Raw genomic sequence first — 13,219 nt, 5'->3', positions numbered from 1 at the left:
CAATAGCTTTGTACAACTATTTGAACGTCCATGCTTGCTAGGTACAGAGTCAAAGCAATACATATATATACTTCTCATCTTTTGTAAAGCACTTTGAGATCAAGGATGAACAGACTGTGTTAAATAAAACACTGAGGTCAAATCTTGAGATCTGAAGCTAAATTTTCAAGAAAGTTTAGTAGCAGAACGTTTGTCGTGTGTATGTTATTCAAAGATTTATATGTACGTGTTTGAAGTGGTGCTTCTCGAAGAAGTGTCTTTCAGAAATGTGATTGCTCTGGATATTTGTGCCACACCGTGCTCCTTTCTCCCACCGGACTCCTTAGTGGCCATGCCATGGGATAACTCCACCGCATGCATCTCACACAGACGAGACGTTTTGGGTGGGGAGGCTGGGTTAAAAAAAAAAAAAAAAAAAAGCCTGGCATCACTGTACTGCTGCATTCCCTCCCACTGCCAGAAGATAAGCTGCGAGTGCTCATTCACTGCCTTTTCAAGGCCTTTTTAAAAACCACCAGCTGGTGCTAGTTCACGTGGGTGAGATTCGTTTCCTGTGTTCCCCAGGGCCTGGCACCAACTTGAATCGTTCAAGGGGCGAATGTGATGGCAAAGTGGAAGCACCATCTCCCCCGCTGCCTTCATCACACCTTGCCACTCAGAGCCCCCCTGCGATCTGCTGTTCTGGTGACATGTCACCAGAAGCCATGACAAAAGGAGAGATGCCTTCCTCAGCCCAGGTAAGATCGTGGGGTAAAAAATCGAAAGATATCTGTGTAGTCGAACTATCCCCAGTTAGGAGTACTTTGAAAGACTGTAATATCTTTTATTTGATCTATTAGCTGTTTTTTAAAAAGATAAGGTAATTTTAAAACTAGAAATCCATTGAGGTTGGGGCTGGCATAGTTCTTATTTTCCCCTTTCAGCCTTACCTCAACAGAACGTGCATTCAAAATACTGTATTTATTTTTTTAAAGAAAAGAATGTTTAAGAATATTAATAATGGCATAAAGGTAGCCAAGTGCCCAGCTCTCCACTGCCCATTTCTGGTGTTTTGAATTTTAGTTTCTTGTAATGATCTAGATAAGGTTAGAAGCAGACTGTATTTATTAGGAGTTAGGAGTTTGACATAAAATCCATACCTTTCTGTAGCTTTTCTTAGTTTTCATGTTTTTCAGCGAGACTTTAGTCCCATTAAGCATGTGATGGAAGCACATAATTTCCTTTGCAGTCACAGTAGTGCAAAGCGGGTTGCTGAGATCGGCTAGCAGCCGCCTCCCCGGCCTGCAGCAGACCTGCCCAGGCTGCATCACACAGTGTTGCCATCTGCCGCACGCTGGCATATTGCAAATGGGTTAGGGAAAAAAAAAAAAATCAGCTTTTATTTATAATGTGGATTAGCAATGCCAGGGAGCGTTGCGTAAAGGGAACCGAGCAGAACGTGTTTGTTTTGTATGGGCTTTTCTGTGTGGACAGAGAGATTAGCTGCGCGGGGCAAGGGGAGGATTTTCTGCTCCTTTCCTGTCTGCTAGAAATCTTCTGTCCTTGGCTCTTACTGGCCTGAGTGGGAGCTACAGATGCTGTGGGGCACGGGAAACTGAGTAGTGACTCAGTTACTGACTTAAATAGGCATGTTGATTACTGCCTTTAAGCACCAAGTCTTGCAGAATATGGTCTGGTTAATTTAGCTGCTTTGACAAAGCTTTGTAAAGGTGAAAGCTTTGTAAAGGTAAAGCTTTGTAGTGTTGCCAGGCCCCCCTTAAACAAGGGACGAGGCGACTGATAAGATGGGAGGGTAAGCACTTGCTACGAAGATGCCCTCCTGTAAATGCTTGCCTTAACCTCGGTATGCTTTTCATTTGCAGGCCGCTTACGATGGATTTCTAGCACTTTGGCAGTTTAATAACTCTGACACAGGTAAGTAGAGAGTAAAAATACTTATTTTTAATTACCATTATTTTATGCCAGAAGACAGTGATTTGTACATGTGTGTGTGTATTTCTGTTTTAGATCCATGTTTTTTGAGGTCTGAAGACATGGACTTAACTAACGATGGCCTGTTCCTAGATTCAGCCCTATCCAAGAGACTGACCTGTGGCTTCTGCAGGAGGGTGTTTGAGTGTGCCGAGAAGCTGAAGGAGCACATCCACGAGCACGCTTTCTCCATGATCTTCCCGTTCGACTTGGCTGCCTGCGCCTGGCCTGGCCTCGCCGACGGGGTGCCTGCTGGCCAGCTCGCCCGCTTCCAGTGCTCCAAGTGCCCCGCGAGCTTCACGCTGAAGTCGAACATGGATCGGCACGAGAAGACGATCCACTTCAACTGTAAGAAGATGCAGTGTCCTAAGTGTGCCAAGCTGTTTCGCGACAAGACAGACTTAAACAGGCATCTCATGTCTGTGCACTCGAATGAGCGTACCTTTGTGTGTCTCTTTTGTGGCAAGGGCTTTGGTACACAGAAGAACCTCACTAACCACGTGAAGGTGTGCTACCTGGCCTCTGCCCAGCTGGGCGGCCTGGGGCTTTTGGACAGCGTAGAGCAAAATGAGGAGCCTGAGGAGGTGTAGCTGCTGTCGCATATATTAGATGTTTCTTTTAAACTAGGAAAAGCAAACTGTTTCCTTGTTTTCTTGCTGCAAATAAACTTACCGCAGATGTAACATAAGAGTGATTCCCCAAAACTGATCAGGTTGATAACGTGCTGGTTCCAGATACTGTGTAACTGCAGCCATGGTGCAATTTTTCTGTAAAGATAACTTTTGTCAGTCTGTATAATGGCACTTTGGATATTTTATTGGTATGATAATATGGTGCACTTAGTATCTTAAACTTTATTTATCAGTAGATCTCAAAGTGCTTTATAAAAGAAATGGTTATATTTTTTTCTTACATTCCCTACGAAAATAACATACCTAAACTTGTGAGCATGTGTTAGCAGTAGAATTAATAATAGAATTCAGTCTTCAGTGTTCTGCTCTAGTGCTCTGTCCATTAGAGAATTCAGGCATTTCAGGGTTTTTCAGCTCGTGATGAGCTGTGAAAGCACAGGGTTGCTTAGCACTGTAAGTTGTTTATGAAATCCGTGTTTCTGTCTCATTTAAAAGAGAGGGTGGAAAGCATGCTGCTTGTTCACATGTGCAACAGGGTGTGTCATTTGGGCTTGAAAATTGTCACAAGGTTTGTATAGCTTAGTACTTGATATGTTTGAGCATCTTAGGAGTTCTCAAAAATATAATGAAGTAGGGCTGGGGCTTTCTGGAGTTCTGTCATTTTTTTTGACTAATTTGTTTAATATAATTGTGTTAGCCAAGTTGAATCCACGTTTTTGAACTTGAGGATTTTTATAGAAGATCTAACTGTAAGGTATGGTGTACGTACAAAATTAGGAGTGGTTGTTACTGGAAGGTAGAAATCTTACTGTAATTCATATTTTGTTACGTGAAATTCATTTATTTTTTTAAAAAGTTAAATATTTACATCTCTTGCTATATATTTACATGCAAAACCAGATTATAGTAACAATTAAATGAAAGTAGCATAATTAAGTGTAGTGCTCTCCAGCTGCACTGTGCAAAGCACAGCTTGTCAGCAGTTTGAGCTTTAGTGTTGCATGTCTTGTAGCCTTGCTTTCCTCAGTGTGCAAGGCATACAACTAAGGAGACTAAAGCTATTTCTTTAGAGGTCTTCAGAAAAGTTAGTTCTCTCAGTACAGTTGCATCTCAGGGAAACAGAAATGCAAGATGGTTGTGCTCAAAGTGGACTGGAGCAGCCTGGAGGTCTCCAGTGGGGAATTTCTTGCAAGGCGTATTCCTATGGAGTGGTGGACGAGAAAGACCTGCTGTTGCCTTCTGCCCCACCCCTGCAGAGAGCAGATGGGTTACGCTGGTGTAGGGCTGCTCTGCCTATTCCTGCTGGAAGCCACAGCTTTAGGGATGCAGGTCCATGCTGCACAAAGGCTGGGCTTCTGACAGCTGGGAAGCCAGAGTTTCCCAGCTTGCCTTAGCTCTTACTCTTCATTTAGGAAGGGTGTAGTCAGAGCTGAGAATACTTTCATGCGTAATCATTGCGATACACCGTACTTTTTTCTTTTTTTTTTGTCAGCATCTCATTCATTTTTCTTGTTGTTGTTCCCATCAACTTCTTTGGCATCGTGTCTAGTTCATAGTGTGTTAGCCGTTCTTGTTACAGTTGTCATCTTGTTAATTGCCTCGTAATTTACTTTGCTCTTAAGTGATCAGCAAAGCGAGATAGGAGAAAGGTGAGTGAGAAGAGAAAGTTGTTACCAAAATGAGTCTTATCTGGTAATCTGGGAGCAGCATGGTGGGATTTGTCTGAATCAGAAAAGCGAGGAGTCAGCGAAAGTAATTTCAGCAAGTTGTAAAAGCTTTTGTTCATACCGTAAGAGTTTCAAAGACATTTCAAGTTGGTTCACCTTTTTGTGCTGCAAATTTTTATGCCATTATAATATCAGTCAGAAGACTGACTTCTGTAATGTATTCAAGGGACAAAAGGGATGGTGTTGGAAACTCAGTCACAGGCATCATCACAGATGCGATGCGACCCGTATGTCCAGCATCGGCACGTGTGCTTGCCCAGTCACATCTCACCATTCTTAATTAAAAATCATGGCAGAATCAACTATTTCCAGGTTGTGACTTATGAACCTCAAACTGTATATGAAAGTGCTCATAGAACTTTTTCGAGAACTTGAATTCAACATGGAATTATTTTCCTGCAGTCAGGCCAACTCATTATCTCTAGCAGAGATAGAGGTTTTCCAGTGTTTACCCTCAGGTTCAGGAGCAGATTTTTTGTTTTTTAGTAGAATCTTAGGGTATGACCAATAGTGTTTGCATAGAAAGCTTTTTAAAAGGAGGATTTTTGTTTTAGAAAATAGGAAGACGATGGGAATCAAAAATTTGATAAATTGCATATTTCTATTTACAATCTTAAATGTTAGGAGGATTAAGTGAGCAAGAATGGTCTTAAAGTTTTTGAGTTCTTCATAATGCACAAATGAGCGTAGTATTTCAGTGTTTGTTAACTTCTTATTGGTTTACACAGTTAAAGTAACTCCATCAGGCACTCCATTAGTGCATCAGGGGCTACTTCATTTGACAGCCCCAGTGAAATAATTTTTTGAGATGACAATACCAAAGACGTGTGGTTTTTTTTCAAGCACTATTGTGTTGGTTTTACAAATGCTTATCTTCTGTAAACATTTCAGTGAAGTTAAGTACATACACTGTGATCCTATTTGTATTACTTTCTCTGGTTTGGGTGCTGTTTTTCAGACAGTAGCATCCGGTAGCTAGTCACCTATGGTGCTGCTGTTCATGGTCTCAATGATCTTGTTAAAGATTAGTTCCTAGGACCTTAATGCTGCTATGAAATACTGTCATTTAGACGAAAGATTATACATATACCAAAGTTGGTATGTTGTTCATCAAATATATGTGTCGTAGGTACATATATTTAGCAATACTGTGGAAGTGTTAACTCTTCAGTAAACTCTTCAGTACAGTTATTTTTCTAACTATGCTGTTATTTTTCAGGTGTTTACTTTTGTAGATACAAAAGCTAAATACATGGCTACTTGGTGAAAAATAGTTTTCAATAAAACTATAGCTGCAACAAATGTTTGTGACTGTTTTTAAATATAAGCATACTGGAAGCTAAAAACGTTATCCTGTAGTGATTTCAGATGATACAGGCGAAAGTAAGCACGAGGGATAATGGCATCAGAGTGTTACTAGCGTGATGTTGGGAACATGTTTGGATTCTGACCTAAAGACTCGCTTCTCCCACTTGATAAATGGAAGTAGTTAATTGGTATGATGAGTTTGTAATCCTTCTCTGAAAGTGTATGGTTTTGTTGTTCGGGGCAGGTGTGCAATTACGCGTCCTATCGGTGTGGACCCGATCTGATTGTGCAACCAAAGTGGGGTACACACGTCGGCGTCTGGGTGGCTCTTCGTGCGCCAAAGTAGCGTGTCAGCGCTGCTGCTGTGCACCCGAAGGTTTGCAGTTGCCTTTTCAGCTGCTGTAGGAGCTCAGGCATAAACTGAAGAGAGAGATTTGGACAGTAAGGGGCAGAAGGCAGCCAGACTTCTAGGAAACGACAGGATCAGGTACATCTGGTGGTGTAGGAAGTGGAGGATTTTGCTGCGTTCCCTTCTCGTAAGCACTTTTCCTTTGTAATTGTGGGCCCTGGTGGTCTTCTTGTCATTATTTTCTGAAGTGAGGGGGTTAGACGTGGTGTGCAGAGCAGCTCCTCTCTGCTAGCTGTCTGCCAGGGGCACTGGGGTGGCCGTGGAGCAGAGGAAGGAGCGTTACGTGACCTCTGTTGGCTTGGCTTGATCAGCTTACAGCTTGCTTACCTTGTCTAGACTGCACGGTAATAGGTTTACAGTGATCCTGGGGAATATAAGTGCTTGTGTGGCCTATCGCTAATGCTCAAGCAGTTACAAGATCAAACTGGAAACATGTTTACCATAAGTAGCTCTGTATCATAAACCTGAAACTTGCTTATGACTTCCAAGTGGGCTCCTTGCCTCTGACCATATAGATGGGGGGTGTCAAATCCAAAGGAGAAGACGCAACAGAAAATGATTTTCCTGTAATATAAGTTTTTCCAGGAAGGGAGCAAATAGAATTTCATATTCTAGTTGTTTCCAAAAGATAGTCTTGTAATAGGAAGGTAGGTATGTGGCAGGAGAAGGACTGTGTGGGCCAGCTGAGTTCTTGCGGTATCAGCAAGAGCTCGCGCAGGGCTCTGGGCATTGGTCGTGTTCATGCGGCTCTTCTCGGAGGTTCCCAAGGCAGTGCGAGTGCATGTGCGTAGGATCACTCGAAACCAGCCTTGTAAAATTCTGCCTGGCTGCAGTGAGTAATCCTTAGTGACAGGTGAATGAAATATTCTTGGCTTTCGCTGTCCCTGTCATCATTTGTACTGCAGCCATGGCCAGGTGAGTGGCAGGTAGGCTTTTCTTTTTCCTTGGGCTAGAAAGTTCTTGACAGCTTTACAAATGTGCTGTTAGAAAGAGAGGCGTCTGTGGGACAGAGAGAAGGAGTTTCTGAGCAGCCCGGTGCAGCGAGTGAGGAGTGTAAAAGCGTTGGATCCAGTTGGGAGCGTTGTTACACGGCGGTGCAGTGCGTGCGTTTTCTTCCAAGTAGTCAAATGCTAGGACAAAATTCGTATCATGGCAGGCTTCAAGGGCTCGAAGCTTGCATGTGGTCTGCATTAGAACAACAAAAAAAATCATGTCGGAATACTTTTCTAGGATGAGCTTGTGTTGAAGTGTTTGTTTTGAGGATGAGCTTGTGTTAAAGTGTTCGTTTTGATGGCAAAAGGTGGTGGTAGCTTGCTCAGGGATATCTGAATGTCAGGAGCATCATCCTGTAGTTTTCACCAGTTCTACATGAGCAGGACATGTAGTTAATTACAGTATTGTTTTATCTGTGTTGGAAATACAAGGCAAAGTAAACTGTAAAAAAAAATATTTTTTTTTAAAGCCCACAAATTTGGCACTAAAGTAAATAACGCCGAGTACACAGGCCTACTGAGTTCTTTAAAACAGGCCCTCTGTGTTTCTCAGCACACACTTCAACTCCCTGGGCATTATTTGTGGTATGCCGAGAGCATGCAGTGGACTTTCAGCTAGTAGGGTGTTTGTAGGGGATAACCTTTCAAGAAGCATCCAAAAATATTGCAAAGTACTCAGTATGTTAGAAGCCTGTACAGTAGGTATGGTGTTTCCCTCATTCCCTTAGCTTTCCTGCACAGACTTTCATTTACAAAAACCCATTAGCATACATGCTAGCATACTTAAGATGATTAACTAGAATTTGCTTTCTTTTTTTTCTCCTTGTTATGTAAACAATATACTGCTTTGGGAAATTATGATAATTAGGACAAAAGTGGGTGAAAATTAACATATTAATGGAAAGCAATGGAATTATTAGAAGGTAGAGATTTAAAGTCACATCCACGTGGACAGTCATTTCCAAATTTCTGGTGGGTGGATGTCCTCGGGGGATGGCAAATATTCTGTTTTCACCTGCTGTATTTTGCACATTACGCTCTCGTTTTGTTTGGAGGAGGAAATACCAACACAGCTGCTGTGTGCATTCTTCTGACAAATTAGACCCTTGGGCTGTCAGTACTGTGTGTATCCCCCGAGTCTGCTTTCCCCGCGCTTCGAAGGAGATGACAAGAAGAAAAGAACCAACAATGTCAGAATAGCTTCAAAAAAATTTCATCATTTTCTAGCTCAGCAAAATACGATTTGGGGAAAAAAAAAAACAAAAAGACCATCAAAGCCTGTGCAGTTGGCTTGTAAGGAGGCTTACAGGGGTCATGCTGTAATGCAACATGATGCATTCTTCTGTATTTCTGTATCCGTGCCACAGTAGTAATACTAGCGGGAGGTCGGATGATGTAGCATACGTGTGTCATAGCTTCCTGTTTGCTCTGGATGAAGCTCAGTCTTTGCACCTTCACTGAACTGCTCCTGGAGCACGTGAGGGAGCACTTAATAAATAAAAAAATAAAGCAAATTAAAGCAAAGCGCGCGGCTCTGTCAGGGTGTTGTATCTGGGGTCTGCTGTTTGTGGCTAGCTATTTCTTCCACAAATAAGCGTTGGAATTTTAGATGTTGATATTTAGGATGATTGCATATAGTAAATCAGACTTGTAGCAGGTTGCCAGCCCTCTTTATTTGCTCTTTAACGAGCTTTAGGCAATGTGTGTCAGGCTGTTGCTAAATGCTTGTGCACTGGCTCGTTCAGAAGCTGCTCAGATGAAGGCACTTGAAGTTCTCAGCTTTAATAGGACAGTATAAGTACATGGGTTTAGGAAACTGCAGGTGGTGAAGAGGTGAGGATGTGATTTCACAGCGAACTGATCTAATAGTGAAATACTAAGCCAGAAGACTGCCCGTTTGGAGACGCTCCGAAAGTAATCCCTCTGTTCTGCTTGCTCTCTTGCAGTCAACGAGTTCACAGTGATCAGGAAGAAGTTCAAGTGCCCATACTGCAGTTTCTCCGCCATGCACCAGTGCATCCTGAAGAGACACATGCGATCCCACACGGGAGAAAGACCTTATCCCTGCGAGATCTGCGGGAAGAAGTTCACGCGCCGGGAGCACATGAAGCGGCACACCTTGGTAAGGAGGCCCCCGTGAGGCAGCTCGGGTGGGTGTTGGCTGGAAACGGAGGTGGCTTGTTCAGATTAAAGATAAGAGGAGCTTCGCCTGATCTAGGTTTGTGTTTTGTTTTCCCCTCTGGGGCTCCTCGAGCCTCTGAAGACTTCTCTAGTATCTTTTCTCCCCACCTTTCAAAGGCCCAGTGTTTTGCTGACTGTTCATCCAGAGCTAACCAACACCTGCTCTCCTAACTCAGCCCGAGGGGTTCCTGAAGAGCAACCCGAAGTAGTCTGCACTTCCCGCTTAGTGCTGCTAGCCCGCAGGTGAGGGATTGAACTAGCATCTCAAACTCGGCCTCGCTTTCTAGTGTGATTTTCTCCTTTCCTCGTGCGCCGCTGACTGCCGCGGGGAGCCTGTGCGTTAGGGCCTGAAGGTAAAGTAGCTCGTGCTGTCGTCTTCAGGATTAAAAGGGAAGTTTCTCCGTGATTCGGTACAGAAAGTTTTTTAAAATATGTCACTCGGCAAGAAAAATTCAAGCCAATGCTACCGTAGTCTGGCGGTAATTAATTATATAAAAAAAAAAGCAATGCTTTATTCAGGGCTGCTACTCAAAACTGTCTAGGAGGCTGTTGGCTTTTCACAACTTCTTCATAAATGAAAATTATAAGCCTTTCTTTTTTTCCAGGGAACAATTAATTTGCCATCCAAAAATTGTTTGTCAGAGCTTAGCGTAAAGATGATACTGTGGAAGAGCGAATGGTTTCAGTGTAATTATTCCAGTAATGCATACCAGCAAGTTCTGTTGGCCCTCTAATTAGGCTTGCAGAGAAATTTTGATATATTTTTTAAATACTGGAGATTGTAGCTGTGAGGCTCTCCTACAATGAGAGATTTAAGAAAAAAAATCCACGGGATTGACAGTTTCACTGACTCTGAATTAATTTGCTGAAGTCACTTAAATGACTATTTTTCAATTTTTACATTACCTATTGAATTTTTAATGTAAAGAATATCTTACTAGAGGATGTATGCTTAGGCTAATTAGCATTTTTCTGCTTGGAATTTTCAAAGCCACAAAGAAAGTCATTGCCCTCATCCCAGTCCTGCAAACACACGCATACCCTTGCGTACTTTCTTTGAAAGGCAATTTAATAGTAGTGATGCAGCTTGGTTCAAGTGTAAAAAAAAATAAATAATAAATTTAAATTCCTCTCCTGCTCTACAAAGTAGTTCTATGCTCATGAAAATCAGCATATCTTTACATACTGTGGCAAAGGCAGGAGAATGCACTGTATCCTTCAGGAGTGAAATTGAGGTGATCCGCAAATTAATTTTAGTTGTTGGATTTTGCTACTGAAATCATTCTAGGTCACTGATTTGGTGCATTGAGCTCGCAGTTCAAGTTCTTTTATTATACACACAGGGAAATGAAGCCAGATATGAATAAATGTGAATAAATGTATGAGAGGATATTGTATCTGAATCTCTCTCTCAAACAACTTTTATGTCAGGACTTAAGCTAGTTGAGAAAATACCAGCTGGATTACCAATTTTTCGTGCCAGGAGAAATTCCTGGAAAAAAAAGTGCAGTGCTGATAATACCAATTTGTTTTCATTTCAAAGACCATAGATGACTCAGAGGTATCTTGTAAGAGATAAAGTAAGGAAAAGTTTCTTGTTTTGTTGTTGTTGGGGAGGGAGGTGTTACTACAACTAAATGAAACTTAATTTTGTTTGGATTTGGCTTTGAAATATTTCCTTGTGAAAGAAGACAGTACGCGGTCCGGTCCTGCCACGATGTGTCAGCCTGCTCCTGGTGGTGGGATCACTTCGGGAACCTGGGAGCCTTGCATGGGTTGTTGTAAATGAGACCCCAGAAAAACGACAGTTTTGTCATTCAGCTGAACTTTCTTTTGAAATGAAGCTAAAAGGGGTGTTTTATTATACCCAAGTGGCACTGCCATCGTCGTTTACAAAAGAGGCAGTGCAAGCTTTCTGAAGTGCTTGTGGCGAGATTAACTTCTGAATTCGTACGCTTTGCTTCTCTGGTAATCTTATTTCCGTTATGCATAACATTTTAAGGCTTAATTGTCAATCTCGGGTAAATCTGCAGAGATGAATGCTGATACGCATCAAGTGAAAATACGTTACAAAAATAACATGTAGAAAAAGGAAATAGGTTTAGCACAAACAAAAATGTATTTTTTTTCTTTCAGTTCCTCAGTTGAGAACCAAAGACAAGAGAGACTATTTTAGTTTTATGTTTAGCTCAAATTAAAAAGAAATCTTTTTTTAGTCTTTACATAAATTTAAATTAAATATAAATGCCTTGTTTAAATTGGGATGTTGAATTAAATACAGGATTTTTGAGATGCAAAGACTTCGGGACGAATGATACTTCTGTGTGGTTTTAGAGCACAAACTGAGGTTTCTGGACCCGTTGCAGTGAACAGGTTGTGCCCAAAAGGAAGTCTGTCCCCTCCTGTGATATCTGCAAGGTTTTCGGCTAAAATCCATCAGCAGTTTCTCAGTTCTAGTTCGAAGCGACTTGTCTCCGTGTGTACAGGACTTTGTAACTTGGTCTGCTGCAGCATCCCACGGGACTGCTGACTGCTCAGAGCAGTGAACCTGGTTATTATTGCAGGTATTTCACGGCGTGCCCAGCCAGCTTCGTCCCTGATGCTGTCCCAGAGGCATGTGCCTGATCCTGGGCAGAGCCGTCCCTTGGTCAGCTTGTGGCCAGGTGTAATTTTCAGAAGTTCAGGGTATTGTCAGCACAATTATTTTTCCCCCGTCCAAAGAAATATTAGTATTCTGTTACAATGTGTTTTTCCTAATGACACTTTAAAATACCCAGTGCCAAACGCTGTTTTTGTGTTTAATGCTTAATAATTCGGTGACGCAGGAAATGGGCTACTTTCTGATCAGCACCCAGCACTATCGTTCACTTTGAACACGATGACTCTACTGTCGGCACTGGAAAAGAGGGAGGGAGATGATCAGGCTTTTTAATAGATGTTTCAATTGCGCATCATTATAGTGTCTGTTTTGTAATTTTTTTTTCTGGCTCTTCTAGCCCCTCTTCTGCCCTTTTTACTGCCTTTTGTAATAGCATTCAGCTTCTGGTTCCTGGAAACCATTCTGCCCTCCGTTAAAAATGAGTGATCTGTACTGAGCCTGTTAAATGGCTTTGACCAGCCTTACCCAACTGCTTTTGAAAAAGCCTACATGTAGTTAAAAAAAAAAAAATAATGACTTAGCTTGAAATGGTTGAAGAATGCGACATGGAGACCAGCTCAGAGCAAGGAAAGCCTGAGGTGGGAGAGCATCAGAGGAGCGCTGAGGCTTTGAGCACAGCCGGGGCTGGGGAAACACAAAGGTTGAGCGAGTGTTCGGCAGCAGTAGGTGCTGGGGGGGTACGATCGGTCAATTTGTCTTCTTTCCAAAGATCTCCAGCTCAGCTGGGTGTGCCGTGTGAAGAGCGAGTGCGGGGTTATGTGGAAGCCGGCGGTGAGAACAGATTATCCTGTACGCGGGGTAGGAGCGAGGAGCTGGCCTCGCTGTCGATTCCCACATGCTCAGACCAGAGCTGTGCATGTTTTCGTCTCATCAGCTGCATTTTGCTTAAACAGCCTCCTGCTGAGCCGGGGTCCAGGCAGCCTCACGCTGAGGACAAGTGACAGAGAATAAGGCAGCGGAGCCATCGATGTGCAGACTTAAAATCTTACCAGGCAGCTGATTTAAAATAAAAGGAAGCGCTTTTTTTTCACACGAGGCATGTTTAACTGGCAAAACCTTTCATAGAGGCAATTGTGAAGATAAAAAGAATAAATGAGTTGAAAAAAGGATTAGACACAGGCGATACATGCCCAGAGGCTCCGATAGCTGATGGTCTTCACGTAGCAGCTTGCTCGGGATGACCCTAAATCATGGGCTGCTGAAACTTTGTAGAAGATGGATCGTTCCTTACTTTTATGCTGTTTCCTCGGGTGCTGAGCACTGGCAATGGTGTAGGACACTGGCCAAGGTGAACTTCTGGGCTGTCCCAGTGTGGCGTCTCTAAATGAAGCTTCACCCTG

The 13,219-nt window shown here is 42.6% G+C and overlaps 1 protein-coding gene across 9 annotated transcripts in view; it reads left to right on the top strand.

The window, feature by feature from the left end:
• The window catches only part of ZBTB46 (zinc finger and BTB domain containing 46), a 59,254-nt gene that overhangs the window by 39,293 nt on the left and 6,742 nt on the right, over positions 1 to 13,219 (top strand). For 4 of the 9 annotated variants that reach the window (XM_050714000.1, XM_050714002.1, XM_050714001.1 and 1 more), the window contains one exon: positions 8,986 to 9,161. In XM_050714000.1, coding sequence (XP_050569957.1) covers positions 8,986 to 9,161 — 176 coding nt within the window. Of the gene's footprint in view, positions 1 to 564; positions 738 to 1,862; positions 1,915 to 2,007; positions 5,627 to 8,985; positions 9,162 to 13,219 lie in introns of those variants that run through there. The other 5 variants (XM_050713995.1, XM_050713996.1, XM_050713998.1 and 2 more) reach the window with 5 other exon arrangements.

Source organism: Cygnus atratus, chromosome 16 (assembly GCF_013377495.2).
Source record: "Cygnus atratus isolate AKBS03 ecotype Queensland, Australia chromosome 16, CAtr_DNAZoo_HiC_assembly, whole genome shotgun sequence".
NCBI classification, from domain to species: Eukaryota; Metazoa; Chordata; class Aves; order Anseriformes; family Anatidae; genus Cygnus; species Cygnus atratus.
Note: the sequence above shows the minus strand (reverse complement) of the source record. Positions and strands in the feature narration are given on the sequence as shown.